Source organism: Tasmannia lanceolata, unplaced genomic scaffold (genome assembly GCF_043159265.1).
Source record: "Tasmannia lanceolata isolate RefF3 unplaced genomic scaffold, GAP_Taslan_0.1 ptg000019l, whole genome shotgun sequence".
Taxonomy (NCBI): Eukaryota; Viridiplantae; Streptophyta; class Magnoliopsida; order Canellales; family Winteraceae; genus Tasmannia; species Tasmannia lanceolata.
Window position 1 is genome coordinate 10,381,953 of NW_027518696.1, and position 26,151 is coordinate 10,408,103.

Genomic DNA, 26,151 nt, shown 5'->3' on the forward strand with positions numbered 1-26,151 from the left:
CTAGTGACGTTCCTCCTCCTATGGTTATGCCCACTTCTGTAGCACAAAATCCTCACCCATCTTCTACTACTCCAAACATATCAGTCCTCGAGGTGGCAGATCCTCGAGAACCGCTCACCCCTTCACTGGAAACGACTTACGCTACCCAACCCCAAGCAGCGGTTGGGGCTCCCATCTCTTCCTGTATGTGAGCCACACGAGGAGACTCGTGTGATAGAAAGGCTTTGTTACAGAGGGAGATTGACCAGCTCGGTGGTAAAGCTCATTCCCTGTATTGTTATGACTTTTTTTTAAGCCCATATTTCTTTTTGCAACTTGTCCTAACTTGTGTGTCTTTCTCGGTTTTCCGCCGAATCCCGACCTAGTCTTAGCACCCATGAGCGGGGATCTTTCCGACGCTAAGCGGGCAAAAAGGACATATTCGAGGGAGTGAGACTGATCACCTCATGCTGGACATCCTGTGGTAAATCCACCCTATATGATCCCCAAATTCACGTCAACACAGGAACTTGGGTACACTTCTTTTTAACAATGCATACGTTTACGTTTAGCTCGGCTTGGCCTGCACACTCACTACACTATTGAATAAAAAAGCATACTATACTAATAGAAAATAACACGGGGATTCGGCCTCGTACCTCTAGGCACTCCCCCTTCCGTTCGGGAGGTACGTTTTTGCGATAGGGATATACCTTGTACGAACATAGGGGGTAGTGGTGGTCCGCCGATCTCGATTGATGGGGCATCACAGCCGAGTGACACTGAAGCCGCTCTATTTGCGTGATTCCCCTTGCTTTATTTACCCTAAATAGATAGGTTTGACTACTCCTGCGCCCTATCGTTTAGTCGTTCCGTTCGGTCCCTCGCCCGAGGGCCCTCACGTCACTCGAGAAAAGAATTGCAAAATAGAGTTAGGGAGAGGTTTTCTTCTTTTAGGCTTATAAGATTCGTTCCGTTCAGTAAGGGGAGATCCGTTTTCGATCAACACGTGAGTGAGCAAGTCGTGCAGGCAGTCAAGGTTGAGTAGAAAGAAAAGGGAAAGCCTTTGGAGCACACACAATAGGGCAAGAATTCCCTAGCCAAGTGTATTGATTCTGTGTTGGAGGTTTCTACCGATGGTGCCTTGATAGCAAAGAATCACACCATCGTCTATACGAACCAACCTAGCAGCATTTTGTGGTCAAGGATGTCGAGGCATCTGAGGGTGAAGATGTTGCTGAAGTCCACCACCTCACAGTTGAAGAGGCTTCCAACGACGAAGACCTGGAAGGGCTTCAAGATGCTCCGCCTACCTTTGAAGAAGGGGGCAGGCCACCGTGGACGAGTTCAAGCAAACGGAACGGGTTGGCTACTCAGAGCCGCGATACAGGGTTCCTTACGATAGGTTACGGGATTCCTCTTTTGGGACATAGGACGGTCTGGGTACCTACAAGGGTTCTGCGAAGTACTAGCAATGTGATGGCGGCGATATCTCCTACTCAAACAGAATAGACTAATATAGTCTTCCTCATCGTCGTCATAACAAGAACTTCTAGGGGACTCGGTTGGCTCGTACAAGGAACTACAAGGGGACTCTTCATTGACAAAGTTCACAGGCTCCCTATAGAAAGTGGTGCTACGCCACATATGGAAAGGGACAGGCCCTACAAAGAGATGGTCTCATTGGTCTTGGCAGTCAGGCTTGAAAGTGTAAGAAAGCTTTCTCATCGGGAATCGACTGACTGCGGAGTCCAAGAGCTCTGTACGTTGGCCGAACTAGACAAGCGAGTGAACAGGACAAGAGAAGAACCAGGCAAGCAAGATCAGAACCCTTTATCAATCAAAGGCAAGCAAGGAGCGAGGAAAGCGAGTACTGAATAAAAAGCAGCAAAAGCGAGCTATTATATTCCTCCAAAGCGCGAGACTTCATCATTAAGGAGAGGAATTAATTATTTATATCCCCAAGAAAATCTCCCCAAAATTTTCAATGTGGGACTAAACCCAAGAAGTATAAAATTCAAAGCATCACAGAGAAGCAATTTACAAATCATCCCCAGGTGTCTACAAAATTCAAATAAATCAAGGGTAAAAACGCAGATTAAAAGTTTCTAAAAGGACTTACCTTTTAAAGTTGCTTTGTTTCTGATGCAGTTAGAGAAGAACAGACTGTTCTAACAAAACTGATTGAACAAACTTTATACATTTTCTACTTCTCTATTTTGGACCCTATTTCGGACCATACCCCATCTTAAGGGTGGTGGAATCCTGTTTAGTTAGCAATGTTTTTCTAAACTAACTTCTGTAACTTGTTCCATCTAATCCCTAACCATTTGCCCCTGCCCGCTATCATCAAAACTCTCATTCTTTTCTCTGTTTATCTAACAAACATGACATCCTTGTTAAATTACTTTAACAAAGAACACTAATGCATGGCCAAGAGATGAACAGATTCTAAGAATTTTTTATGCAATAGGCCAGTACATAAATGAAAACAAGAATTGTACAATTGACGTGAACATTTGGGAAAGATATTATAAAGAGATTTTTTTGCAAGTGGAAAGAAGTAATGACTTATAAATTATCTTTCCACTACAAATAACAGTTGTTAAAGGGCCCATTACTATCATAAGTACTCACCCTCTTGCTAATATCAAAACATCATCTCCAAGCTGAAAATTTAGGCCGACCTCTGCCGCAATGCAAAGCACGTCAACTCCATGGTTTACATGAAGGTTGATAAGATGTTCTTCTTGATGGTGAACTCATTTGCCTTTAATGGGCTGATTGACTGCACAAAGATAAGCTCAACATGAGAAAAATAAATTTCGTTAAAGTTATCTTGGCTTTGTCATGTGAAAAAGAGTACATAAATTAGAATGGCCATTGTATAGGGATGAATGTTTCGGAGTCACACCTTATCCAGCATTCGCTGGAGCCGCTCCATTTCATTTTTGGCATAATCAGCACCTTTATCTATACAACTTTTAGCAGCCTTCAAATAGATTTTACCATACCTGATAAATTCAGTGACCAAAATTTAGACGGACATCTTAAAGTTTGTCTTAAAAAACTGCAAAAGAAACATTGTGGTTCAAATTTTCAGCAGTGGAGTTATTCAAAAGAAAACAGAAGTAAAAACATCTTGCACATTTGGAGCAAAGAGAAATAAAGCCGACTCCGTACCAGTAAGAACCTGGTGTAAAAAGCGTGAAGATACATCTTGTGTAATTGTTTGTATGCTCTAATTTTTGTACTTTTACCTGATTTAAATAGTAGCGCTTATAATTGTTTGTATGAAGATTCTAATGGTTATACTTTTACCTGATTTAAATAGCAGCGTTTATATTAACAAAACAAAAAAATAATATAACTCATGGGGCACGAAGATACCAACAGTCCGAGTTGCAACTACATCTTAAAGGATGTTTAAAAAAATCCAATGTGAAATGATTACTCTACCGCAAATGTATGAAATATGGTCAAATTATCGAGATATCATGTGTGGACCGCTAAACTGAAGGGTGCCCTTGCAAAAAATCGAGCCCAGCGACCAGAGTTTTGTTATTAGTTATTACTTATTGCAGAACCTTCTTTTCAGATTTTCCTAGAGAGAGAGAGAGAGAGAGAGAGTTTCAGCAGCTGCTGTCAGTTTCATGAGTTTCTGGTTCTTTTCTGTCTCCCCAAATTTGGGTGGGTTTTTTATAGATTTTGTTGCCAAAAATAATGCTGACATCTCGAGCAATAAATGCTCTTAAATTATTAACATCCTAATTTTAGCCTTGACAATTTTTTTTCAGTATAAGTACACCTACTATTATTATGAATAAATGTGAAGATATCCCCGCTACCACCCCTTCCCCCTCACGCACCCACACACACAAAGAGTTCTTTTCCCCCACCCAACACACCCAAAAAAAACAAAGTTCTTTCCCCCCCAATTCTGGGTAGGTTTTGAGGGTTGTTCCCAAAAACAATGCTCTCTCTCTCTCTCTCTCTCTCTCTCTCTCTCTCTCTCTCAAAAGTAGAAAATCATAAATCCACATGATAGGCTGATTTCGTAGCATAATGGCTGCAATCAAATGAATTATCCTTTTTAAAACAGAGGAAATGATCAATAATGTGAATAAAGTCCAAAATAACGAAGCGTTAATAAGACAAAACACTTATCACAAAAGTCAGTTAACTCCAATTCATGGAAGTTGCCAAATATTAATCAGTAGATAAACAATAGTGTTCATGATAATAGATTACCTTGAGGATGTACCCGTGAGCTTCTCCACCTCCTTTTCTATTTGGGATAAGACTGCCTTTCGTTCGTCACCGGCTGCACTTACAAATTCCTTCACCAAAGCATCTAAACTAGCAAGTATACCAGCCTATAGAAAAACAGAAAATATTAAGACCATAACCAGAAAGAAATATAAATGTCAATATTAGCATCTTTCTGTTACTAACTTCAGAAGTGAGTTGTCCTTTTCCATCACGGCTAGTTCCACACTTTTCATTGATGAAAGTGACAAAGTCATCTAGGTCCCGATCACCATCATAGTCTTCACCAGCCTTATTGCTCTTCGGAAAGAATTTCAAGGTAGGAAATCCACCAATTCCATACCTGCACAATAGCCGATCAGTATCATGGTGCCTTTGGTACTAATACAATTATTTACAGGCCTGATATAGACCAATATTAGTTAGTACACTAGAGTTTACAAAACCACAAGGCATAAGCCTATTAGGGGATACAAGCACATTGAGAACACAATATAAGACCAGCATATTAGGACATACAAGCGTTCTTTACCCATTTCCAAAAAAAAAAAAAAACCAGCACTGATGACATGAAAAATTCTCAAACACCTGGATGCAAATAAGTACCTCTAGCTCCCCAGTGACTTCCTACATCCCTTAACATGTGGAATATAACATGTGGAATACCATAACAAAGTTGGAATTAATATGTCTAACCACAAAAAAGGAAAAAAAAAATTCCAACTGCATCCCTTATCCAGTTGTAGGTGGAAAAGGACAATGAACTCAAGTGGCAAGTGCCTAAAACAGAGGGAACTCAAAACCATATCAACACTTTCCCTAGCTAATGAATCCTCCATATCATTAGCACACCAGGGATATGTTTATACATAGGATTGGGTTCCCTTCTCAAAGCAAGAGTCCCAAAAATAAAATTAGCTAAGTTCTGTGGGTGCTTATTCATCAACAACCTGTTTGTGTATTCATCAGCAAACATTACTTGCTTGTCCAGTCCACCAAATAGTATTGTTCGTGAAACACATGAAGCTTATTTCTTCCACATTTCAGCCACTAGATGATGGGGGTGGGGGGCACTAGTATTTTTGTAGGGGTTTTAAGTGTCAAGTTGTTGGGTTTTAAGTGTCAAGTTGTTGGGTTTTTAGTTTAAACGTCAATTACGAGTCTTTGCTTAAGTTGTTTTTATATAAAGGGGTTCTTTGGATTGAAAAAAAAACATAATATGATCCATGGATGAAAATTTAGAGAGTTGGAGTCTTTTCTTTGCCTCGTGGATTCACGGTGCATGCCTTTCTAAGTGGATTCTTAGAGATCAAGGGTAGATTCCTTTGATTCTTGATTTTTTATTCTTGTTTCTTGATCATTGATTATTGGCTCTGTAATCTTGGTTCATGGTCTTGCCTTCATGAATTTGAAATCTATCATATAATTGTATTTCTTGAATCTAAAATCTTTTCTTCTCTGAATCTAAAGTCTGAGATTCACACCCAAGAGCCATCTCCTCTAGGGGTGCAACTCGGGTCGGGTTGAGGCGAACCCGACCCGAGCAACCATTTGCTCAACCCGAACCCGACCCGAGCAAACATTTGCTCAACCCGACCCACCCGAGTTTCAACCCGACCCCACCCGAAGAACCCTTTTTGCCAACCCAACCCGACCCGAGATTTTAAGCTTTAATAATAAAAAAATTATTAAAAATGTCGGGTTCACTCGGGTCGGGTTGTCCAAGCCCTCAACCCGAACCCGACCCGAACTCAACCCGGGTTGAGAAAACCTAACCCGAACCCGAACCGAACCTGAACTCAACCCAACCCAACTTTTTCCCGGGTTGAACCCGTCGGGTTCAGGTTAAGCCCGCCCGAGTTGCACCCCTAATCTCCTCAGGTTCTTTATTCATGCCCGTAAAGTTTTCTTGGATCACTAGACGTTGAGCTCACAGATCAATAATATTCACATTGAATGTATGTGATCTTTTCACCGGGTCGATTTATACGTATCCAGTTTAAAATTTAATGGCAGCTCTCTGGAACAAGATATTTACTTGCACACTTGGTACGGGTGCTAGGTGTGAAAGTATCCCCAGTGTCCAAAACAGCCAACTCTACAACTCTAGACAGGAGGACACTTGCATACAATGACAACGAAAACGATAACAGCAATAATAATAATGATTAAAGCAACTTTTAATGGAAACAAAGCATTTGATAAAAATAATATCACTTTAAATCCAATCCAACATCAATTGAAAAGAAAAACAAAATTAAGAAATCATCAATTGTACATGATTATTTCGCTCTAGAGCCCAAAGAAGCACTTTTTACTATGTGACCAGGACACTCATCCAAACATGTCTAGGAGTACCATATATTGCGAGGAGTGTCAGAATGTCCCCAAGAGTGAGCACGACAAAAAACAAAAAGTAGAAACGTCCAGTTAACACTACAAGATAGTGAGGGTCAGGGACTTCTACCATTAAGGCATTACCTGTCAAATCAGTTCAAAAAAGGCAGTTGCCTTCAATAATTGTCCACTGAGGCAAAAGCTAAAAATTCTAATCGGTAATCAAAAGCGCCAAAGAATTTAAACGACAGTATCCGAAGATAATTTATTCCTTTTGGTAATAGAAGCTCCAAAAGTTTGTGTACTCACTTTTCGGCCAGATCCTTGTATTTGTCAGCATCAAGATTGGCAATCACAACATCTTCCTCCAACTTATAAGCTGTTGCAACCTTTTCATAAGTCTACAAACAAAAAATGGCAGAAAATATAATGGTCCATTACAGTCAAATTTTTGAGGAAAAATGAAGTACCAACCCTATCAAAGAGTTGTTAATGTACTTACAGGAGCAAGGCTTTTACAATGGCCACACCTACATAAAAGGAAAAACCACCCATAAGATTAAAAATATCTAGTAACAAGTGAAAATGGATTCAACAAGCTCATAGTACTCTATATCACACACAGCTTATCAAATAATGTTAGCTTCTAACAGTATAAATGAAAATTGCATGTTTGAATATGAAATGATTTGAAGAAGCATCCTCACCATGGAGCGTAAAACTCAACAAGGACGTCTTTGCTTTCATCCAAGACAATCTCATCGAAATTCTCTGTTGTCAACACAGCTACACTGGAGGGAATAGCTGCCAGCTTTACATTGGTACCTGTACTTGCAGACACATCAAAGAACTCTCAGAAAATTTTAGGAACATTATTGGTAAACCAAGGCAATCACTTAAGTGCAATCATAGGATATAGGACAAAAGAAAAAATGTACACAAACACATACATGTCATTAACTGAAGAATCCAATCTCTTAAAAAATCATGATATCTTAACCAATAGCAGTTGTAGATGAAATTCAAAATGATAGATAATTGTCAGGTTGATAGGAAAAAAGAAGCAAGTTATGTCTAAAATTGGCACTCTTTTTTTTTTTTTGAAAGAATCATTAGTTAGTTTGTTTCTTTTAAATGAGAGATTATTTCTTTATTTAGTGTGCTAGGTTTAGTAAGTAGGTCTCTTATATTGTGATAAGGGAAAGGATGCTAAAAATAAGGAAATTCACCATATATATATGTGTGGGATGAACAGTGCGCATGAACAGTAACATGAATAATCTCATTTAGAGATTCTACTGAGCTTTTGAAAAAAAAATTCAAACAAAAAAAAAAACAAAGAAAATATAATAAGAGAGAGAGAAAGACTTCTGATGGAACTAACAAGCATTCATAAAAGCTTGCAAAAAGTAGCGGGGGGGGGGGGGTGTTTTCAGGGGTTTGGAGATTGAGAGAAAATTTTAACTTGGGACATCAGATTCAGTGTTGGTTTTTTTTTTAAATGAATCTGATTCCTTGGTGATAAGATCAGACTTTGGTAGGATATTTTGATGGATATGGTTATGCTGAAGCAGCATCATCCTAGTCCTTATAGATAAGTCAATAATAAGGAGACTGTGATGGGGACCATCTACATGAAGTAAGAAGAATCCAAGAAAGTTGATGCTGGCATAGGTACAAGTGGAAACCACGCCGACACAAGACCCTCACAAACAGATTTAAGGAAACCCACTTTATGAGAAGGGGTAAATCTATTATTTGCTACAAGTTTTACCTTGCTCAAACTTGCACCAAATATTTCATGCCCTCAGTGATGTCTAATGCAAAAGCTAGTAACTACAACAATTATGCATGGAAGTTCAATATAATTCAACTCATTGGACACAAGTAACAAATCAAAAGATTCAAAATACCTCCTTCGGTATTTACAAATTCAGCAAGGGCATCTGCACTCCGTGGACCATCATACCTATAAAACAGGAATCTATTAGGATCACAATCGAAACTGAAGGAACAAAAAGGAAAGACGATAGAGAAGTAGGAATTCTAAAAATAAATGGATTAGAACTTGAACGGAGTGTGCATGAGGAAATCCTTTGTCCTGGATAGAAAGAAGGCATCATCCTCACATTTTGGGTTCCAATGAATATTTAGGAAACCACTTGATTGTAGGGTATCCATTAACATCATTTTGGGTACAGAGCTCCTTTTGATCGTCACAGTCCACCTATACCAACCAATGGTTGCAGAAGCAGTGATATCAGTTGATTTTCATTTTCTATAGAGTATGAGTAAATCCACTATCAAGATAAAAATAATAATATGTTTCTAAGAGAGATAAACAGTTAAAAAGTGTAGCTGATTCTTGAGAAGTAGCAATCTAACTGATCCATAAAAAGAGACATCGATATCAACCATCACAGCTATTTAAGTAGAACTTAGCTAGATCTAAGAATAAAAAGAAACAACCAAATACTCTTATGTGAGTAGAATGTCCAACACATCCCAGAAACTTTCTATAAGAGAGCACAAATGAAGATTCATTTATTCAAATACAAAACTGACCTTCGCAATCAAAACAGCTTTAGCCTTTTTAAAGCTCGAAGCAAGCTTCTCATACTCTGGAGCAAGCTTTTTACAATGCCCACACCTAACAAGAAGAATAGAGTCAAACCAAAGGAATTGACGCATGAATAACACACCAAAGATATGCTGAAACCATGTCAATAAAAAGCACCAGGAGATCTTGATAAAGAATTAAAATACTGTTTTAGGCAGCTAGGCAAGAAGTAGTTCGAAATTTAAATTGAAAAAAAATAACATACTAGTTATCCGAGAAACTTTAATTTGAACAAATTTTTTTTCTAATAAACATACAACTTTAGCAATGTAACATAGGCATTCCATACCTTAAAAATTGCTGCATGCGTACATAGATTCCTATTTATTTAGTTCGATAGTACCATATAGTTGTATAGATGTGTCACTGTGCCAAGTTCTCAAAGTTGTTAAGTCTGACACTCTTGTTGGTTCCTAGCATTTCTGCATCTTTTGTTCTACTGTTTTTATTTTGAAAGGATCTTCTGTTCTACTGTTTAAGAACTTTAATCATCTTTTTTTTCTTTTTATTCAAAAGGCAGAATGATTTGAACTATGGGAATGCTAAGCGAGTCATAGAACTAGGATAAAAATCAAGGCGTTTAGCCCCATGCTGAGAATGCAGATATAATGTCCATTTGATCAACACGTGCAAACATCATGGTGACAATTTTTGGGGGAACGGGTAAACAAGAGGCCCCTTTGTATGAGGAATTAGGATCATCCATTCAGCATGGGAACGGACATTCTTGTATAGTCTCGACACACATATGCCTCATGCAAGGTCAGCCTGCAACTAGAAACACTGTACAGGATCAAAATATCTTGGGTTTTAGGGGAACATTTTTATCACAACAGTGGGATAACATTTCCAGCTCACGACACTGACTCAAAGGAGCCTAAACCATGGCTACTATAGCTTATGCCACTATTAAGAAAAGAGAAGATAATTTCATTAAACAATAAAGCAAGCAGAAGTAACACAATGGACTTAGTTTATTAGCGACGAGGCTAATTTTTTATGGGAGAAGCTAGTAAATACAGTGGATCGACTCTTTAGCAGGGCCTTGTCTTTGTGACATCCCCATAGTTTTTGGCCATCAGACATATTCTTTATTTGACCTACTACCTTTTTTTTTCAAGCGTTGCCCATAAACAAGGAAGAGAAAATGTGAAGCAGAAACTACTAAGACTCAGAACGACTATAATAATAGTTCAACAACCAAAACTTGCAGCATTTAATCCCTTCCGAGAACAAAAGTAAGAAAATCCGAAATGGAAAGAGGAAATAACTCAATCCAAAACCCTAAATCACCCTGCACTCACAAGCACTAGTGCATCAAAGACAAATGAAGCTGCAACAGTAATAAAACGTACATATTCAGAAGCATCAGCAATGTAGTCTTCCCATCAGATAACTCCAAATTCCCCAGGAAAAAGAAACAGAGAAGAGAGTTTTCACAACTTCTAAAGATAAAAACCTAATAGAACATTTCACATACCTCATAAAACCAAAACATATTATGAGAAACAGATCACAAGATCAGAAATCACATGATCTCGAACTAGCAATATCAGAATCCAACAATCCAACCGATCGAGATCGAAAGACTACATACCATAGAATTACAAAAAAATAACCAGAAAATATAATCAGACAGATCAAAAAATCAGAAATCACATGATCTCGATCTAGTAACATCAGAATCCAACAATCCAACCGATCGAGATCGAAATTCTCACAAAATTCAGCATAAAAAAGAGCATAGACTATAAAATTACCAAAAATAACCGAAAAAGAATCAAAGATTAAGGAAAATTCGCATATAATGAGACAGATCACAAGATCAGAAATCACATGATCTCGAACTAGCAATATCAAAATCCAACAATCCAACCGATCGAGATCGAAATTCTCACAAAATTCAGCATTACACGAGCATAGACCATAAAATTACCAAAAATAACCGAAAAAAGAATCAAAGTATTAAGGAAAATTCGCAAAAATTTGGAAGCAAAAGATTGTACCAAGGCGCATAGAACTCGATGAGAGCTCCTCGAGATTGGCCGACCTCCTTCGCGAAATTCTCTGAGGTAAGAACAACAACGTCTTCAGCAAAGGCGGATAAGCAGAGCAGAGCTAGGGTTACAAAGGCAAACCAGATCTGAGATCTACTCATTTTCCCTCTTTTCCGGTCTGCACGAGTTGAAAATGAGGATGAGGGTGATGAGTGCTTGTACTTGTACTTGTGTTTCTCAGTTTTGTCAACTGGATGGTATTTTGGTAAGGCTACTGATATCTGCACTACAGTGTTTTGACGATGACACAAACACGACTTGTATTTTTGTTTCTTTGATTGGCTGTTGTGTTAGAGGGTTTGTTTTTGGGAATTATAATCGCTTTTGACGTCTGGTTAATAATAAAAGGAACTGATATTGGTGGTGCCCTGTTTCATTAACTGCACAAACTTAGCTTGTCTTTCCTATCTATTTGGCTTTTAAGAGCTTCTTGGGAGTTGTAGACTCATGGTTCTAAATTTCGACCGACCGGATATTCGGATTTCGGATTTCAGTCAACCCCGAAACCGAAATCGGCTATCCCCAAAACGCTACTTAATTTCGACCAAAATTTCAGTCGAAATTTTGTTTTTAATTTGGTCTGAAATTTTAGGAAATTCAACCAAAAATATCGATTTTTAATTTTTTTATTATTTTCCCGAAAAAATGAAATCTCACAGGTGAAATCGCAATTTCTGAAGCCGCACAGCGTTTTTAATTATTTAATTATTTCCCAAAATTTCATCAAAATTTTGGTTTGGAATAAAATTTTATTTTAATAGTTTCGGCAGATTCCAGCTAAAATTTCAGTTTCGGCGAGGACCGAAACACATTATGAAACCGAAATTTAAAACCATGGTTCTAATAACCTTTATTTTTGGTTGGTAATTGGGATCGAACCGCCTTCACCATTGACGTAGCAGGGAATTTTAATAACCTTCAAAGTCTCTTTAAGTAATAAAAGATGAGATGAGTTAGTGCAATCATCCGAATAGGGTTGTATTATATCATTTCCCATACTAAAAAATAAGATGAGTTTGCGTAATTATCAAAATATGGTCGTGCAAATATCAGCACATATTTCTCACATGATATTTAAGACTTCTCCGCCTGCACATGGCATGATATTTAAGTGTACAAAGAATCTCCACTAGATGAAACAGAGATCTAGACCGTTCAATCTCTAGCTTGCATGTATGACTTTGTATTTGTATAGTAATGGCCGGATGAACCAAGGTCAAATGATCAAGAGAAGTACTAACCTCCTAGAAAGTAATTGGGTTGCACCCCATCTATTTCTCTTTTTTACTCACAGGATATTGGCACTGGCATATATTTATAATTACACTTCCCACAAGCATTTAAGAAACCAATTAAAAAAGAAAGGACATCCTGAATTTGTGCAATTATTAAAACATGGTATTTCGAATAACAGTAGCAAAAAAAGAGAGAGAGGTGGCTCACTCCTTTCCTCAATCTAGTGGGCTAGACTGAATAGGAACTACTGGCATTTATGCAGCAAGAACTAATAGATGGGATGATAATGGCACTCCTTAAACACTTTTTATATTGATTAATGATAGTTTATTGAAAATTTTAAGCAAAATCAACAACTAAGAGGTATGCTAAACTCAGAGGCCCTTACAAAAATGGGCTGAAAGGTCTCCCTCTCCCCCATTGGCTGACCTCCAGCCATTATAAATGCACAATGGTGACGTGGAGCCAATGGGAGCAAGGCGCTCTTGGGTTTAGCATTCCTCAACAACTAATTGTTATAGTATTAATAGAAAGGAGCATCATTAAAACAATGGAATGTGGGGATAAGTCAGGGGAATTGTAATAGCCTTTGACACCTCTTTAAGAAATAAAGAATAAAAGACAAGATAAGTTAGAAGAATTATCAAAACATGGTAGTGCCAATATCAGTTGCCTTATTATTTTATATGAAAAAAAGGAAAAGAGCAGTGTTAGAGAAATCGGTTTTTTGACTGAATGTAAAACCAAGCAAATCATATCTCACCACGTGGATTGGAAACAAACGGATTTCTGCTTTGCCCAAGTAATTTACCAAATTACCCCAACCCAAGTGGTTAATATGTAACTTGGCGAGATATGATTTGCTGGGTTCTACACTGGGTCATAAAAACAGATTTCTGCGGTAGGTAGGGCACAGTATATGAACGGATAGGATCATCTCCTTAAAGCCACGTGTAAGGTCGAAATAGACATTTGACCTCCCGCCAAAATGTCACGCCCTCCTTCAGCATTTTCCCGCCTCCGTCATGATATTTGGTCGCGTACAAAATCCTAATTCCAGAAATCACAGACGAGAGAAGGAAGTATTTGCTTTCTGAGAACACGATTTCGAAATCTCCCTTTTCGGGTATGTTTTTTTTCTTCATAATCTTCTATTTCTCTTTCGATTCTTCTTTTCTACAATCTTCAATCTCTACTTTGTTTCAGTAATTAGTGCTGGGAAATATTTTATTTTTGGATAAAGTTTCTTTACAGATTCATTGAAAATTCTATCCGAGTTTAACCCCAAGATTCCACTTTTAATGAAAGTAAAACCCTAATCGCATTCTCCACCAAAAAAATCTATCTCATTTTCTTTTCCTATTCCATCTGCTTTCCGATCAGATTATGCGAAATCGATATAAAATATCTAATCTCGTGCAGATGCATATTTCTGTTCATATTCACACCTTAAGAACACCAAATATCTCCCATTAATTCCTTATCCCATTAGTATTGTTTGGGCCATAGTTAGGTGTTTTTTTAGTTTTGATTTCTATGATAGATTTGATTGAGATCTGTTCTTTGTTCATTAACTAGCTGTTTTCTTTTGGGATTATTTTATGGAACATGTTTGGGTGTTAGGTACCTTACCGATACGCCAAAAACTCCAGAGCTGATGGAACGCGTTAGGCAAGGCCTTTTAAACTTGTCCCATACCAGGCTGGGTCCCACCCCGTCGTGGGCCCCAACTTAGGACCATGACATACCACCACGCTTCTGCACCCGCCGTCCTCGGCGGCCCACTCTGTGACGACTTTCACTTTGGCCTTTTTTCTAAGTAGCCCTTTTCACAGGTCGCCCCTTCCGTGACTCGAACACGGGACGTGGTGGCTGCTCTGATACCAAATGTTAGGTACCTTACCGATATGCCAAAAGCTCCAGAGCTGATGGAACGCGTTAGGCAAGGCCCTTTAAACCTGTCCCATACCAGGCTGGGTCCCACCCAGTCCCATACCTAGGCGGACCCCCAGTTAGGACCATAACATTGGGATGATTTAGTTTATATCTGTTGAATGAATTCAAAGGCTCCGCATTTTCCATGAAAACTTAAACTGTCGTTGATTATTATGTCATGTTTATTCTGATTTTGAGAATAAGTATCTCTTGATTATCTTCCTTTCAGTTTTCAGCAAACAGTCTTTCTTCCATTTTGGTTTTTCTGTTCTGTTTTAGCTAATGAGATGTCCCCTTTCCTAACCAATGGGAGTATATATATAACTGTTGAAAAAATGGATTTTCATCTCTGTTGTTCCTGATGGAGACTAGATAATCTTTTTCTTGCAGCATTATAGAAACCATGTGGGTGGGGTTTGAACATCGGGGTCTTTTAGCTGATCTGCATATCTTCTTCTACAAGCAATGTGGTGCATATAGACTTGGATTTTCTTTTTCTTATTTGTATTTTCTGGTGCTCCTGCTTGGGAGAGCTCTGTGCATTACTGAGAGAATATTTTATCAAAGAAACTTGATTTTTGTGAACTTTTGTTGCAAAATACATCTTGGAGCAGAGGATTTAGGATTTCGGTCTTAATGTTATTCTGTTTTTAGTACACATGTCTTCTTCAAGACACACAATCTTCTATCAGTTCTAGCAGAACTAACCAGAGTGCTGGGATGATAGCCCAGACCACCTGTAGATGAAAAGATCCATGCAGAATTTGAGGAATCGGGGAATTCCTTTGTTTACTTATGGTCGGTGCGTGTAAACACCTTAGTTGTTGCTCTTCAACTTAGGTTATAAAAAGTAACAGATCCTGCAACACATACAGAGAGGGAAGCTTATTCAGCCATTTGAGTGCTTGTTAGCTCTCTATGAGAAGACATGAACTCGGTCTTGGATTTCTGTAGGAGAAATGGCTTCACGGAGGCCAAATCCATGTTTTTTTTAATGTTAATACCGATCTACTTTAGTAGAAAGAGGCTGAATCCATGTTGAGATACAACATCATCGAGAGATGGGATTTGTATCCCGAATAACCGCCCCTATTCCGGCCTTTCCTGGATTACCAATAGCACTCCCATCAAAATTGAGTTTGTACCATCCCACCGGCGGTGGCCTCCAGTTAGGTTTGATTTTCTCCTTGATTCTCCTCTCCCATACAACATCTTTCCAGTGACAGAGGATTTCACCAACTCCATATTGGATATTCAATCTTGCTTTGACCCAGGGTATCAGTTCTATCATGATTCGACTATTTCTTTCCTTCCAAATGTTCCACATAATAGCACCCAACCTCTTCTCGTCTTCTCCTCAAAATTCGACTATTTCTTTCCTTCCAAATGTTCCACATAATAGCATAAGGTATCAGGTTCCATAGAGCTTGCCCAAATTCTCCGAATGAAACCCCAGTCCATCCCAATAGTACCTCGCTGATGCTGTGCTGAAACACTGTCTCTCTCTCTCTCTCTCTCTCTCTCTCTCTCTCTCTCTCTCTCTCTCTCTCTCTTCATATATACATTCATATATATATATATATATATGAATGTTTATGTAGTTAATATATTGTAGTGGATTGATGGAAAATTTAGGAGTGAGGAATTGAATGACTTATGTTGGGATTTCACAGCTTCACAAACAGCATATACATGTGTGAGCAGTTGTGAATCACATGCAGTATATATGTGCGCAATTCATATCGTGAAGTTGGTTCAATCAGCAACTGCAGTTTAATCACAACCTGAAACTGCTGTTTAATCACAATCAGCAACTGTAGTTTATTCACAGCTTCATAAACAGTATTCATGTATGCGCAATTCAGATTGACTCTTTTCTTTAAGTATATTCTATTTGCAACCTCTATACACAGACATGCATTTTATAAGCTTTTTAATGGTTCTATACAGAAGCCATCAATAGTGTTTACCATAGTTGTCAACCTGTGACTCGATTTCTTAATTTATGACTCGTGACTGGTAAGAGTTTTTGACAAGAACAGAAATTTAGTTGAAAAAATATAATTATATATCAAAAGATGAAGCATGTAAAAAATATAACACAACAGCAGAGTCTTCAACAGAGGTGAGTCACCCATGCGACTCACCTCAAAAGCCCATCGACTCGCATCAACTCGGGAGTTGACTTGTACGGCTCGTAGGAGTTTGACAATCTGCGAGTCACCCATGCGACTCACCTCGACTCGGGAGTTGATTCGTACGACTCGTAAGAGTTTCTATGATGTTTACAAGCATCATTTTACTTGTTTAAAGTTCAGATTAATCACAAACAGGGAGTTTAGATTCTCACTGCGTACACCACACTACCAGTGGACCGAACATTCTGTCACGTACAAAGAAAATAGGCCTTAGGACACTCCGATGAACGTCAAAACGAATCGTGGCCGAGACACCAAAACTAGGATCCGAGGAATCCTCCTATTAGTATCCAACTGATAAGGAGCCGAACGAATCGAGACCGGTCACAGGTGGAATCTGATCCGAATTGGGTTATGACAGGCTTAGTATAAGGGGATTGGGTTTGTGTGACAGATTCCCTGACTTCTTGCTTGTGGTTTTTAAAATAATTGAAACACAAAACTTGGTTTGTTTTCTTTTCAACAGACTAAAAACAAGATGTCAGAGAGAGGAAGAGCTAGTGTCTACACTATCCATGGCCTCTCTCAAAGCAAGATATTGTACTGAGCATCATACATACAAATTTTGGGGTAGTATTGTATTAACCAAATAATGGACAAAAGTAATTCCACGACAATACATTGTTGACCAAATAGCTGACAAAACTAATTTCAGGCTAGAAAACAACGTCAACAGATGGACAAAAGTAATTCCAAGATGGTACATTGTTGACCAAATAGCTGACTAAACTAATTTCAGGCTAGAAAACAATGTCAACAGAGGACAGAACTGGTCAGGACAAGGTATCCCATGAATAAAGGCAGTCTAGGATAAGATCTTTCTCAAAGATTAACTGTCCTGCAATCAGTTGTGTTGATACCTATTACCTTATTCATGAATAAATGCAGTCTAGGGTAAGGTCTTACTCAAAGATAAACTACCCTGCAATCAATTGTGTTGATCCCAACTTACCTGACCAGAAAAACAAAAAGACCTTGCTAAAGAGTCGACAGTCCCTTAAGCCCATAGAATTAGCAACCTTGGCAGGTTTTCTCACAATAACCTAGCATAAGAGCCTCCTTATGGAATTCAGAAATCATTGGTTAACCTCAACTCAGTGGTTATGACTGAGCCATCTATGGGTTGTTGGTCTTGGGGCCATCGATTATAATGTGGCAACTTTTAATTCCCCATGCACTGCCCAACTTCGAATAATCGAGTATCAATCTTAAATTGATATGAATGTTTTGCATGTTGAATTTATATATTTTAGAGATTTGAAGCCATTTTCCTCATGATGCTGTCTTCAGGTCATGGATACTTCAAGCCCTGCAGCTTTTGTCAACGCAGAGCTGTTGAAGATGCATGTTGGACGAAGAGTCCGGGCATTGGTTCAGGTAATGCGAATTGAAGGTGGAGCCATCATGGGGCAATCTACAGATGGCCAACAATTAACTATAAGAAGCTCCCCAGCTTTCCCCGTGTCAAATTTCATCGAGGTTATCGGTATTGCAGAGATCAATCAATCCATTCGCGCTGAAATATGCACAGATTTTGGTGACAAATGCGGTATTTCTTTCGTAACCCAATCAATTATCTTGAGCTTTGATTCCAATTATTTTGTAATTCATTTTATTGCTTTTTTCTTGATTAAAAACTTCTCTCCAATTTGCCTATGTAGTAAAATTTCTTAAGCCTTGTGCATTATTTTTTTAATTGTGTTTGGTTTTGTAGTCTTAACTGAGCCCTGACCTCTCTTTTCCAGATACTGTTGCTTACAATCGGCTCTGTCAATTGGCAAATGGTGAGTATAAGAGTCTGTTTCTGTAAGGAAATGCAGTTGATTAAGTACAAAGTAAGATGGGATTTGGCAGAAATCCAAACCAGTTTCAGTACTTCAAAAAGAAAACCTGTTGATGTATATTAAGCTATTAGAGTTTGGTTGTTCAGTGTCTGCAGAGTCAGGAATTCTCACAACTTTGTTTTAAGTTATCCCATCTGGTTTTTGAAGATGCATTGCAATATATTTGCTGGTATTTGGCTATTCATTGGCCTAAATTACTGTTTGATAGTACAGCAATATTATATCCTGTTTAAGCTTTAATGCTGCAGAACCTTTGTTTATTGGAAATGCCGCAAAGCTCTAACTAAAGGTTGGCAGCCTTGAAAATATATTCCATGGAATATTTGCTGAGCCAGTCCTGAGAGACGAGCCTTAGAGGGAGAAACATAGACTGGGAATGAGGGGAGCATGAAAAGTTCTTAAAATTAGGAAATAAAATTCAATTATAAGTAGCACCTTCTTATTCACTATTTTTTGTGTGTGTTTTCTAATGCTCTCTCTACTCCACCAAGTCAAGTCTCTCCGTGAGTAATTTTCTATTGAATAACTCTAACCCCCTTTTATGGTATACCCTACACATTGTGGCTGTGTTCTTGGTTTGAATTGAGGATACCAAGTCTATCCAATGATAAGATAAGGCCCATCTTCAGTCCCAATGGCTCTGTTCACTTGCCTTCTTGAGAAAGGAAATGAGAAGAAAGTAAGCCAAATTTTCCCATGATTGGCCATAATTTGACATTTTTCGCCTTCACTTGTTTTCTCAGGAAAGCAGAATTACACAGGTGGAAAATATAAATAATGACGTGGAAAACTAACTTTCTTGCGCTTTCCCTCTAAATTTTCCACCAAGAGGGTGAGAAAATCACTTTCCTGAGAAAATCACTTTGCCTGCATACTTTCTTTTCCTTTCTTTTCATGCAGCTAGAAAACAAGTGAACAGAGCCAATGGGAAAATACTACATAAATTCCCTTGTTTTGATAACGACATTCCTTTATTAGAGGAGTTATAAGGTAGTTGCAAAGTACCCTGGGCCCACCTATTTGGGTGATCTAAATCTCTCATTTGTAAGTCTAAGATAGGCTGTGCCCCAAAAATCTTCTCCATAAGAAGATTCTAACATGATATACTTGGTGTAAAATGGACGACCGAGAAAGTTTAAAAAATCTTGTGCCCACACTGCAAGCTAGTGTTATTAGCGAACCGGATCCCAGTCACAAGTAACAATCATCCAAAGTAGCTTTTGATCAGGCTCCCTTGAATTCATTTAAAGGGAGTGTTCCTAGTAAACAAAAGGGGAGTATAAATCATCTCCTTGTATATAAAGGGGACTGATATAGGGACTACTATATTTGATAATTGCACTACTTGTTTTACATTTTTCCGATTAGGACTCACCGTGGAAAAGCTAATTAAGGTGTAAAAAAAAAAAGTAGTGCCATTATCAAAATATGGTAGTGCAGATATCCGTCACCTGTAAAAAAGTGTGATTACATTTGACCTCAAATCAAGATTCCAAGCAGCTATTGTAACCCTTATGGCACCATCATTGGGAGTATATGGAAATTAAAAAAATAAAAGCCCACATAAGAACACTGCACAAGCAACAGGTTGAATTGTGAATTTTCTCCCAAAAATTGAATAAATGACTTACATATATGGATTTGCAAGACTACCATCACTTCATCAGCCTCAATCAAATTGCCCCATCCTTGCAACATGAGAGGAAGATCTGAACAAAAAGAAGCACATGGCATTGTAAAATAATACAACATTAGCAAATTAGTTGATCCTTTTGAGTGTTAGAAAAAGGGAGTACAAGGGGGTCGACCTGCTCCAACAAAAAAAAAAAAAAGCATGAATTCTGGCAATTCCGCGTACTTGGATCTTTGTCTAAATATCTTGATCCTTACACAGATAGCGCGCTTTCATGGAAAGCATTTGGTCAGTTCCTTGAAGCATTCCCCGCCAGCAGAGATCTCCTCCTAGATGATACAATCCCTGTTCGCCCCAACTGATTTCCTCCAAACAGTTCTTCCTCAGATTCCTCACTCTTCATACTGAAATTAACTAACTTTTCTTGGTTTGATTCAGACTCCGATAGACCAATTGAAGAACACTCATCGAGGAGCATGATTGGAACTCGCGCAGAGTTCTGATATTCCCTCTCATAAACTAAAGGTTTCACATAAGAGCAGGGCCGTTCTTCAGCCGTTTCTATATTCTGCATTGTATCTTGCCCAGAACCAAATGGCAGTTCAAAGGTTGGTGGGCTCTGTGGTTGCGTTCTCATCTGCACCGACCTCAGGAGGGCCGCCCGCCTAAGGTCAGCTGAGTGGTACATGTCACTGGGTGATGATGGAAAGCGGCCCTCTGAGTCTGGACCACGTCGTGGCTGACAACAAGCTACTGTAGTGAGACAGCACCCAAGTGAAGAATGTGAATTAGAGGGTACTGTTGAAGAAAACCCAACAAGTGGTTTCTGATACCGATGAGGGGAACCCAAATTAGTTAGGTTACCAAGGGTGTCACTTTGGGAAGGGGATGAAATTAGAGGGGTATCACAGTATCGTGAGTCGTCTGAATCTTCTGACATTGGCGAGTACTGTGAGGTGACCTCATCCCTGTAATCCGAAAATGAATAAAAAAAAGAAAAGATCAGAAATGGTCTTATAACATGCAGCAACATTGATACAATTTTACTTTGTAAGGCAGGTTAAGGTAGAGCAAGATCAGATCTCAAGGAACTTGGGGACGAGTCAAACTTATTCGAGTCGTCTCATGGCTGACTAAAACGGGAATAAGACCATTGGGGTCGTCTCATGGCTGACTAAAACGGGAATAAGACCATTCGAGTCGTCTCATGGCTGACTAAAATGGTTCCTCTTATACACACATCTCATCTGGGACCATGGTTGATCATTAGGACTAACTCACGGTGATCGTCAGATGGTAAAACTTATAAAACAATAATAAGAAAGAACCTGAAATCCAAAATCCAAAACCATGTCCATGTGGTCACGAACATCATTCGCTGGTGGTTGCAGGCAAACAGTTCATCGAGTCAGTTTTCCTTCTCCATTCCTGCCAGCCAAGAGAACAATCTAAGTGCACTCTCATGAGGCAAGTAGAGATACGTGATTCATACTGGGGGAGGAGACCGTCTAGTGGGAGGCATCAACTGATTGAAAGAACATCTAGTGGGAGCAGGTAATAATTTGTAGGAAGATTCCACTTAATGTCAAATCGAAAATAGAATGGATTTTAGGACATTACAGGAAGAAAAGGCAAGAATAAGTAAGATTATGGAAGAGATTGGAAATACATATAATAATTGTCAAATTTTGGTATGATGAACAAACCCCTGTATCTCAGCCAAGCATTAAAAGTGTTTTGGGTACCAAGGAACATGCCAATAAAGCCGATATGACAGTTGGCAAATTTTGGAATGATGCCAACATGTCATTCAATGCTGTCAAGTACCCATATAGGCAGCCGATGATTGATGAGGTCTGTTCCACTGAGTTGGGATGTAGGGCACCCTCCTATCACAACTTAAGGGGGGAGATTTTGAAGAAACTGAACAAGAGTGTTTGGCTGAGGTCAAATTTTCATGGAAATGCACAAGGTTTTCAGTAATGGATGATGGTTGGACATATACAAAGCAATGCCCATTGATAAACATATCCATTTATTGCTTAAAAGCCATACTTTTTATTACGTGGATGCATCAGGTGCAATGAAGATTGCTAATGCAGTAATTCAAGAGGTTGATTCCTATAATATTGTGCAGTTTGTAACAGAGAAGGAACAAAGTCCCAAAGCTGCTGGGAAGAATTGGAAATAAAGTACAGGAGTTTCTGTTACACTCGTGCAATAGATCTCATGCTTGAGAAATTGGAAAGACCATGTGGGTTTTCCTATCATTGCTAATAAGAGAGAGAGAGAGAGAGAGAGAGAGAGAGAGAGAGAGAGAGAGAGAGAGAGAGAGAGAGAGAGAGAGCCAGGTTTATATATAACCCTGGATGATTACTACACTTGATGAGAAATCAGTTCACAAGAGGTAAAGATTTTCCGTTTTGTTTGGAAGAAGTTTGCCACAAACTTCTCGGCCAAATACAATCTTTTCACACATAAGAAAGCTCTCCAGGAAATGTTTGTGTCTGAGAGTATGTTGCTAGTAATATGAACTTAGTCAGGATGTTATCTTGACATTGTTAAATAGTTCTTTTGGTCAATATGCAGAATGATTGCGAGTATTTGGCAGCCTTTCGTGAGAGTCCTCTGCCTAGTTGATCATAGAGACAAACCTATTATAGGGTATTGGTATGAGGCCATGGATAAGGCCAATGAAGTGATAAGATAAAGGTCGAAGGCTCGAAGTAGAAGTAGTCAGTGTACATGCCCATCTGGAGGGTGACTGATAAAAGATAGAATGGGTAGCTTCATAGTTCTCCTTCATGCATCAATTTACTTATTTTTCAGCCTCAGCTTATTGGATGCCATTGCTAGATTGGTGCAAGACAATGACACACAAAATGTAATCAAATTCTAAGGTTAAAGAGTATCGATGTACATCAAATGACTTTAGTATGACCATGACAATTCATAACTGTGGAAGCTAGTCCATGTAAAGTAGTTTATATTGGCAATTGTTATTTTTTTATGCTTCAATTCAATTTAAAATTTTAATGAGGCATCATTGAATGAGTCAATTTTATAATTGCAATTGCATGGTGGTCACAATTTGGTTATGATTGTCCAAAACTGCAAACCTTTGTTGTTTGGAATCTTAATCAATGTTGTTGCGAGATAGGATGGGAAGGAACTTAAGTACTTTCAAACGCATCAACTTTGACAAGAGGAATCGGTTGGAGCATTAGAGATTTAATGATATGTTCTTTGGAATCCACCGTGGTGGTTACAACAACCATAGACTCCAGTATCGTAGTTTAGGGTTTTATATGTGTCTATCAGGTAAGAAGAAAATCCGACAATCTCCTACAGCCATTGCCAGACAGGGGTTTCCCTGCATGCATCTGCCATTGGTAGGGGTGGACATGGTTCCGGTTCAACCCTAGGAACCGAACCGAACCGGCCATTTTGGTTTGGTTCGGTTCGGTTCCAGATTTAAATGGTTCGGTTCCGGGTTTGGAATCCTGGAACCGTGGGAATTCGGTTCGGTTCTGGGTTTGGGATCCTAGAACCGAGAACCGAGAACCGAGAACCGAGAACCGAGTGGGATCATATACCCCCCAATCGGATAAAATCACCCCCCTCCCCCATAACGGTTTCCGTGAGAAGAGATTAAGAGAATGGTCCATACTATTGATAATTTGATATGTCATTTGCCAACATGAGAAGAGATTAAGAGAATGGTCCAGACTATTTTTCTTCAGATGTCCGAATGCATTGCCATTTGCCAACATAAACATCAGAAATATGTCCAGACTATTGATAATTTGAAATGTCCAGAAATTCTTTGGAGTCCAGACTAGTAGTTGGAACGGTATGGTTGTGGAACAGAACAAGACTAGTAGCTGGATCCTTCTCAAAAGGGTGGGTAAAATCAGAACCGGACCGAACCGATCAAGTTTGGTTCTGGTTCGGTTCCAAGGATAAACGGTTCAGTTCTGGTTCCAATTCCTGGGAACTGATTGCAAATGGTTCGGTTCTGGGTATACCACATAACCGAACCGAACCATGTCCACCCCTAGCCATTGGTGCCTCTAAGACTACCCACTGGAGTCCATGCTTGCTGCGACCAACCGCCGAAAGGACAATTCAATCTGAGTGAGGAGGATTTGGGTGGTTAGTAGTGTGAGAGCTGGCCACGGGTATCCAAGGAGACCATTGGTGGCATAAGGGTCAATACGTACTTACATACAATATTTACTTTGAACAACATTAATGTTCACCGGTATGTACTTTCAATAACATTTCCTAAAAAGGTATTTTCTTGTAGAGGAATGATAGAATGAAGGGCGTCCTTGCAAAAACCACCTTCAAGGGTGCCCTTATTGGTTGATTTTCAGCAAAGTCAAAGTCGTTTCCACTTTTTCCTGCGCCATCCACTTTTTCCGGCGCCACCATACACCCACTTTGCTGCAATCAACCAATAGGGGCGCCCTTTAAGGTGTTATTTGCAAGGGCGCCCTTCATCCTATCATTCCTTTTTCTTGCATCTTATATCACTAGATGTTTGTATAAATTATTAGAAATAAGAGAGAATAAATTACTGACATAGGAACAATGAAGGTTCTTGGTCTGAGCAACAAGATATAAGAGATCACAAATTTATGGAAACATTAAACATTACTTATGAGCCCTAACTATATTTCTTTTTTCTGAGACTGAGATCACTAATAATTCAAATTCAACTTATCTATTTCCATTAGCTGATCATAAACATTCAACAAAAATCTAAAACCAAGGACAAAAGTACCTGGGGTTGCACATGCCTTCTGATCTCAGTGGAGATTCCATGAGATTTTCAGAGAGGGAGTCACCAACTGTTAATCCATTCAAACTGGATGCCATTATCTGCAACCAAAGACGAGTGAAAATCAGTCGTCCTAAAATGAAAAGATAAATAAGGGCTACTGATATTGGCACTACCATATTTTGATAATTGCACTAACTCATCCTTTTTTTATTTAACAAGCTGTCAAAGGTTGTTACAATTCTCAAGATGCTCTCCAAAGCCAAGTAATAAAAAGGAAAATGCAATGCGAGTTTCTGCAATTATCAAAACATGGTAGTGCCAATATCAAACATGGTAGTGCCAATATCAATAGCCATAAGACAATTCATCATTAAAAAAGAAAAAGAAAAAAGAACATCGAGAACCAAAATCTATTCGAGGGAAAAGCGAGAAAAAATCTCGAAAAAATCTATAAAAAAATAAATAAAAAACCACTCTCTGAAGAAGAAATGCACAACCAAAATCCAAAAATAAATCAATAATCTCTGTTTGAAGAAATCCCCTAAAAATTGGTCATCCATAAACCCAGGATCCCTTTTCGAAGAATACCCATGAAAATCCATCATTTGAGAAGGTAAAAAAAGAAAAAAAGAGAACAAAAGGGGCAAACAAAGGAGGAAGAAAACACAAAGCAAAATACCCAAACAGATATAAAAATTAGAGACGCACCTCGCTTAAAAATCGCTTGTGGGCATGAAAATTATCGAGATAGATTTCATCTTCGGGATCTCTGTTTCGTTTTCCAGAGGGTGAAGAGCTTGTCTCTGAACCCATCTCTTTAATTAATAAAACAAAACAAAATATGTTAAAAAAGAAAAGAAAAGAAAAGCAAAGCAAATATGTTTCAGCTCAGAAAGAAGCCCACAGGAAAGAGAAGGCAAAAAAAAAAAAAGAAAAACAATTTTTTTCTTTCAGAAATTCCACGTGGGATGAAGGCCTCGAGAGGAAAAGATATCGGAAAGTGTAGAAAGAAATTAGGGACGGACGGCCACGATCTAATAGTAAGAACAATCGGACGATCCTAAGTTTTTGAGCTTAATAAATGTGGGGTACTGGTCATTTTCTAAGGCAAGTTGTGAGAGAGAGAGAGAGTAATATAAGCCTTTAAAAACAGGAGAACAAAAAAAACCAACTTTAAGTAGCATATGTATTTTTCCGTTGTTTTTAAGGATTTCACATCCTCACTCCACCGAAAAAAGGGCGGTCTGGTGCACG

The 26,151-nt window shown here is 38.7% G+C and overlaps 3 protein-coding genes across 3 annotated transcripts; 1 reads left to right on the plus strand and 2 right to left on the minus strand.

Moving 5' to 3' along the window:
- Positions 1-2,426: 2,426 nt before the first annotated feature.
- On the minus strand, positions 2,427-11,425 carry LOC143852913 (protein disulfide-isomerase like 2-1-like). The gene is made up of 11 exons (XM_077362567.1): positions 11,212-11,425; positions 9,151-9,235; positions 8,715-8,812; positions 8,499-8,554; positions 7,293-7,410; positions 7,088-7,115; positions 6,895-6,986; positions 4,435-4,591; positions 4,231-4,355; positions 2,894-2,993; positions 2,427-2,767 (listed from the first exon to the last, which is right to left on the minus strand). The coding sequence occupies exons 1-11, from the start codon at positions 11,361-11,363 to the stop codon at positions 2,702-2,704; spliced, it is 1,077 nt and encodes a 358-aa protein (XP_077218682.1). The 5' UTR covers positions 11,364-11,425; the 3' UTR covers positions 2,427-2,701.
- Positions 11,426-13,392: 1,967 nt separating this feature from the next.
- LOC143853322 (replication protein A 14 kDa subunit-like) lies at positions 13,393-18,715 on the plus strand. The gene is made up of 3 exons (XM_077363047.1): positions 13,393-13,624; positions 17,922-18,180; positions 18,377-18,715. Exons 2-3 carry the CDS (start codon positions 17,925-17,927, stop codon positions 18,439-18,441), a joined length of 321 nt encoding a protein of 106 aa, XP_077219162.1. The 5' UTR covers positions 13,393-13,624; positions 17,922-17,924; the 3' UTR covers positions 18,442-18,715.
- Positions 18,716-20,061: 1,346 nt separating this feature from the next.
- Positions 20,062-26,056, minus strand: LOC143853438 (uncharacterized). Its single transcript, XM_077363200.1, has 3 exons — positions 25,606-26,056; positions 24,898-24,995; positions 20,062-21,076 (listed from the first exon to the last, which is right to left on the minus strand). The coding sequence occupies exons 1-3, from the start codon at positions 25,708-25,710 to the stop codon at positions 20,398-20,400; spliced, it is 882 nt and encodes a 293-aa protein (XP_077219315.1). The 5' UTR covers positions 25,711-26,056; the 3' UTR covers positions 20,062-20,397.
- Positions 26,057-26,151: the final 95 nt, after the last annotated feature.

Bases quoted from the DNA above. Each gene is read 5' to 3' on its own strand.
- LOC143852913 (XM_077362567.1), bottom strand. From the start codon at position 11,363: ATGAGTAGATCTCAGATCTGGTTTGCCTTTGTAACCCTAGCTCTGCTC. The intron at 7,411-8,498 runs GTATTTTGAATC...CTGCAAGTACAG, and splicing joins ATTTGTAAATACCGAAGGAG to GTACCAATGTAAAGCTGGCA. The intron at 2,994-4,230 runs GTAATCTATTAT...TGAATTTATCAG, and splicing joins CTCACGGGTACATCCTCAAG to GTATGGTAAAATCTATTTGA.
- LOC143853322 (XM_077363047.1), top strand. From the start codon at position 17,925: ATGGATACTTCAAGCCCTGCAGCTTTTGTCAACGCAGAGCTGTTGAAG. The intron at 18,181-18,376 runs GTATTTCTTTCG...TCTCTTTTCCAG, and splicing joins AGATTTTGGTGACAAATGCG to ATACTGTTGCTTACAATCGG.
- LOC143853438 (XM_077363200.1), bottom strand. From the start codon at position 25,710: ATGGGTTCAGAGACAAGCTCTTCACCCTCTGGAAAACGAAACAGAGAT. The intron at 24,996-25,605 runs GTGCGTCTCTAA...CTTTGGTTGCAG, and splicing joins ACAAGCGATTTTTAAGCGAG to ATAATGGCATCCAGTTTGAA. The intron at 21,077-24,897 runs GTACTTTTGTCC...TTCGGATTACAG, and splicing joins GAAGGCATGTGCAACCCCAG to GGATGAGGTCACCTCACAGT.